This window comes from Calidris pugnax, unplaced genomic scaffold (assembly GCF_001431845.1).
Source record: "Calidris pugnax isolate Ruff unplaced genomic scaffold, ASM143184v1 scaffold31, whole genome shotgun sequence".
Taxonomy (NCBI): Eukaryota; Metazoa; Chordata; class Aves; order Charadriiformes; family Scolopacidae; genus Calidris; species Calidris pugnax.
This window is the reverse complement of record NW_015090786.1, coordinates 7,040,746-7,045,870: the sequence shown is the minus strand read 5'-3', so window position 1 is coordinate 7,045,870 and position 5,125 is coordinate 7,040,746. Positions and strand designations below refer to the sequence as shown.

At 44.3% G+C, this 5,125-nt stretch overlaps 1 protein-coding gene across 1 annotated transcript in view; it reads right to left on the bottom strand.

The window, feature by feature from the left end:
* Positions 1-1,455: 1,455 nt before the first annotated feature.
* The window catches only part of LAMP5 (lysosomal associated membrane protein family member 5), a 15,513-nt gene continuing 11,843 nt past the window's right edge, over positions 1,456-5,125 (bottom strand). Inside the window, exon 10 of the mRNA XM_014966324.1 lies at positions 1,456-2,670. Within this exon, the coding sequence (XP_014821810.1) occupies positions 2,492-2,670 (179 nt within the window). The 3' untranslated portion in view covers positions 1,456-2,491. The remainder of the gene's footprint in view (positions 2,671-5,125) is intronic.

Below are 5,125 nucleotides of genomic sequence, written 5' to 3'. Positions count from 1 at the left end.
AGAGAGGGATAGGTGCTGAGGAAGGGGGGTGAGGGGAGGTTGGGGAAGCAAGCCCTCAGGGGCTCTCCTAGAGAAATAGGTAACACAGGAAAAATAGGATCCTCTTCCTTTTTTTTGAGCCTAAAAGTCCTTCCCTTCCCCCATTTTTCATAGGCAATGTCCCAACTCTTATCTTTCTTAATAATTCTCAACTGAACTAGCAGAAATTGCTGCTACTGACAGCAAAGACCTGCAGCTCACTGGGAGGAAACTGGCTGGGTGGGGAACAGCTTCTTATTGACTGGGATGTCTCCAGTTTGGTGCAATTTCCATCCCCATCCAGCCGTCTTCTCCTGGCCCACTGCTGCTCACCCGCACAACCCTGCCATCCCAAGGGCTTGTTCCTGCAGCCCCCTTGCCAAAGCAGTCTAAATGCCAATAGAGGGGCTCCTTTGGCATCTGCAGTTCAGCTGTTTGCTTCCCTTTTTTTTTTTTTGGATGTCAAATAGAGGAGCAGATGCTCCAGGCTGATGGGAGCTGGCTGGGAGAGCCTTTCTGGCTGTAGGGCAGACAAGAGCGAGGCAGGACAAAGCTGATAACTATGGGCCCTCTATTAAGGATGAACCTTTAATCCTTTTATTCACCCTTCTCCTACCTATGGCTTTTTCTGGCTGCCTCTAAAACAACATTTTCTTTTTCTTTTTTTCTAAATAATAATCAGCTCATTGTAGGCAGTGGCTCTGGGTCAGCCTAAAGCCCACCCAGAACACTTTAACTGGATTTTTAAAAGAAAAGGACAAAGCCACAAGCATCATTAGCACCATAATTTTGCTTCTTACATCCAAATGAGAAGACAAAAAGGCAAGGATAACATAGAAATGAGACCAGGAATAAGACAGGACTAAAGGAAGGCACTTGCTGCATCCACCTTTGTTTTCACCTTCGACCTTTTTGGAGAAGGCTGCAGTATTAAAAAGCAGTTAAGTTTCTCCTCTTCCACTTCTCAACATTGAAATGACTATTTTCCTTGCCCTGTTACCCTGTTTTAAGCTGAAGGGCAACAGTTTGTATGAGTCCCTGTTTGGATCAAATCAGCTCAAGAAGAACAAAGTATTATCTACACCCTGAACTAACATGAGCTCTGGATTAACTCTTGCTGCGGTAACAACGGAGCGAAGGGAAGTCAAAGGCTTCAGTGGGAACTGGATCGGACCAGAGTGAAACCCACCATTGCCCACAAAACTGAGAGATAGAGATAGAAGCAGCTGAGAGATTAGAAGAATATTAAGAAATAACCAACAATTCACAAACTACTGAGCCACCACCATGTCTTCACCAAACCATACACCAAAATACTGCTAGAATAAATCCTACCTTTAACATCCACACAGACGATGAATTTTTACACCAATTCCAATAGGTAGCATCGAGTTGTAAAAAGCATTACATCACTTCAAAATAAAAAGGCAAATCATATGTTATTTATGTATATGTTTTAATTAATTTTAAAAATGGTCTACATTTAAGGATAGATTTCAAGGGTTCCCTTATATTTTTTTTCTGTTACATTAGATTATACCTGAATAATCTGCATAGTAACTTTAACATTTCTGTTTTCTTTTTTTGTTGTTGTTTTTCATTGTGAAAATACCAGTTGCAGGTAGCAATGTAACATCTCAACGACAATCACAACACGTGCAGGATGTCCAGCCAGAAGCATTTCTCAGTTGACTTGCAGTAGCATGGCACTTTATAATTTGTGTATCAATACTCTTTTTTTTTTTTTTTTAAACTATTTTTTAAACTTTCAGATGTGGCTCAAGAAGCAAAAACAAGCTTTCTTCACTTAGACTCAAGCATGGGGAAAGCTCCTCAGCTGGCTGCAATCTGCTGCACTGGAGTTACTCCAGTTTATACTGACTTGAGGTTCTGGCATTTATTTTTTTCAAAACACACCTGTATTGCCTTCATGCTTTCCTTGACATGACTGCAAATTCAGGAATGTGACTTGAGTCCCTTTGTTAGAGGACCTTAATGAAGCCTGTCTAATGGCTCTGTCCCCCTGCCCTGCTCCCTGCACAGAGACATAAATGGAGAGGGCTGAATGCTGCACAGAGCAGCATGTTGGGGACGGAAGAGGCTCTTGAGAGGGGAAGAAAAAAAGAAAAAAAGAAAAAAAAAAAGCTAATTTTGCCCCTGGTGTTAAACTTTAACATGTGAAGCATTTCTGTTTCCAGATGATTGGCCCAGCTGCTTAAGAAGGTATTCATACCACCTACTGCCACAGACAGACTCCCAAAATCAGATGCTCTCAAGTCTTCTTACAGAGACAGTTATGTCTCTGCACTAACTGTATTAAAGCCTAACCTTAACGTGTGTGCTTTCATGAAATATCCACCATTAGGTGTTGTGAATACCGTCTCTCGCCCCCCCATAATCTTTCCTCACCCTTAGAAAAAAGTGCTTTTGCTTTTTCTACCTGATAAGTATTTGGGCTGCTCGATGCTCTCCCCTAGCCCATGTGTTTGTACTGAGATCTGTCCCGAGGAATCTGCACTTGGTTGGCTGTCAGCTTGTGGTGGATATGGTAAACGCAGAGGGTTATCACAATAACCAACCCCAGTATCAGGCCCAGAATCAGAGGCAGGGTTTCTTCTAACTGTTCCCTCTGGTCCACTGGGCACTTGTGTTCTGCAGGGGAAGAAAGGAAAAGAAAGAGAGGCAAAGAGAAGTGAATGAGACATTGCAAATCTGAACTCCTGTTGCAGTTGTGAACCGACCTCCCTGGAGTCACAGCTCCACCTTGGGGGTCCCTGTGCAGCAAGAACAGTCACAGCAGCAAGGAGAGACAGCAACCCTCATCCGAGTCCTAGGGAGAAAATCAATGGCTTTGGAGTAAAGTGAAATCCCAGTCACAACGCAGGGTTTGGAGAGAGAGATAACATCTATCAAACCAGCCAATATGGTGGGAAAAAACACTTTCATGCCCCTAAGATCCTCTTCCGGCCTCTGCTGTACCAGTACAGCAATAGCCTTGTTGGGAACAGACAGCAGAAGTACAAGTTTCCTGACTGGCTGAAGATCTGTTTTGGTTATTTAGTAAGTCTTTAATCCTGCATCAGACTTACCCTGCTCATCATTAAAAAGATTTTTCCCCTCTATCTGCAAGCTGACATAGTTGTAACAGCATCTCTCCCCCTTGGGGAGTTTACCAGCACTGGCAGGGCACATGTGTTTGTGGTCAAACAGCATCCTGGCACCCCATTTTTTTTTGTCAAATATGACAAAGGATGAGCAGAAGCAACATGAGCCTCCCCAGTGGTTTTCCCTCCAGTCTACAAGTCCCTGTCATAGTCTAATTAACCACTAGAAAATAATAATAGCCACAGAACAGGAAAACACTTTTGTATTTAGCTTGCAAAGGCACAGCTACCAAGGTTAGGAAACACTGCTAATCCCGGTTCAGCTCCCTTACGCTTCCAGAGCCTACTGCAGGCCTGAATGACAGGACCATGATTTGCTTTTTTCCTCACAGGACTGTTGCTTATCCATTGGACGATGCTGCTGAGACAGGGCTGCCAGACCAAAAAGAAGAAAAATGAAAAAATGCCAACTCAAGGGAAAAAAAAAAATAAAAAATATTGTGAGGTACAAGAGGAACGGTGCTTTAGCCCCTGAATCATCTTCTTCACAGTACTAAAATTGTGCTAAAAACAATGAAAACAGGAATTACTTTAAAAAAAAAAAAAAAAAGGACTGCATGTTTGACGAGCAGATACAAAGGGCACCACTAATTCCTCCCATCACTGAAGACCATCCAGATGGGTTCCCCAGGCAGCTGATTGCAGGACGCAAAACCATGAAATGGCAAATGCTCTGCAAATCTAACAACATGTGGCAAAGAGCAAGAAAAACCCAGAGACACCCCCCCCCAGACCCAGGAAGGAGGTGACAGCAGGGAACCTATCTCCAGTGGTACCGGCACCTCCAGGACCTCCATCACCTCACAGCGCACAGCCGTCCTCCCAGCATCAGGCTCGCTGAGAGGCCATTAGGAAATGTTTCAAGCTGTAAATGAAGTGAAAAAAAAACAGCAAAAGTGAGATGTAGTCTAAAAAAAAAAAAAAAATGTCCTTTTTGGTTCCAGTTGCTCACTGTTTCACCAGAGGAGTGATTAATCACCAGGACTGTGTTACAGGCGATTCAGCAATTGCTGCAATGCAGGGGTTTTGTTTGTTTGTATTAAGGAGAAAGGGAAAAAAAAATCCCGATTATTATTTAGCTCCCAAGATTGGGTTTCTACAGCTTTATGAAATTCTTCCCCGTTTAGAATGCTCAGGCCTGAGCAGGCTCACAGCACCAAGGCAGAGACACCACGGCAGGCTGGCATCCCCAGACTCGACTGTGAGAGAAGTCACACAGGAGGCAGTGCCACGGGGCCAAGGGTATTCTGACCCCCCGATCTCCCCGCCCGTGTGCTGGCACAAAGCAGCACCCCTCCGATGGGAAGGATCTGTGCTAGAGGAGCTCCTGTGCACTCACCATGTGGCCATAGCAGCCCGACAGGCAGGGCAGGGGTGTGCCCATGTGCCAATTTGCAGTGGCTGGGCTAAAAGACTGCTATCTCCTCCTGCGGGCGCTAATTTTTGCTTTGAAAAAGGTTTAGCTTAAGCTCTACAGAAACCCAACTGAGGGCATTCATTCACCCGTGCTCAAACACAGCAGGTTTGCCCGTGTGTTAAACAAGAATGATGCTGCTTCGCAGAATGGGGCAGACATGGGGGTCTGCAGCCAGTGAAGAAGGCAAAGCTAAAAGCACCAGTGCTGCGGTGCAGAGGAGTCTGAAGAACCTGCTTGCAGTATTTGAATTCCTATCTTTTGCCAAAGCAAACTGGCCGCAGAACACAAAATGTGCCAGGACATGGCCAAAACTCTGGTGTCCACAGAAAGCCATGCCTAGATTTAAGCCTCTGAGTCACAACTCAAAAAGGTGTCAATTTTTGCAAGCAGCCAAGGAAGATAGTTCTTTGTCCTGACACTTTCTAAAGAGGATTAAAAGAAAAAAAAAAAAAAAAAACACACAGGGAAAAAAAAAAAAACCAACCCAAAAAACCCCACCAAAAAAACAAACCAATTAAAACCCCGG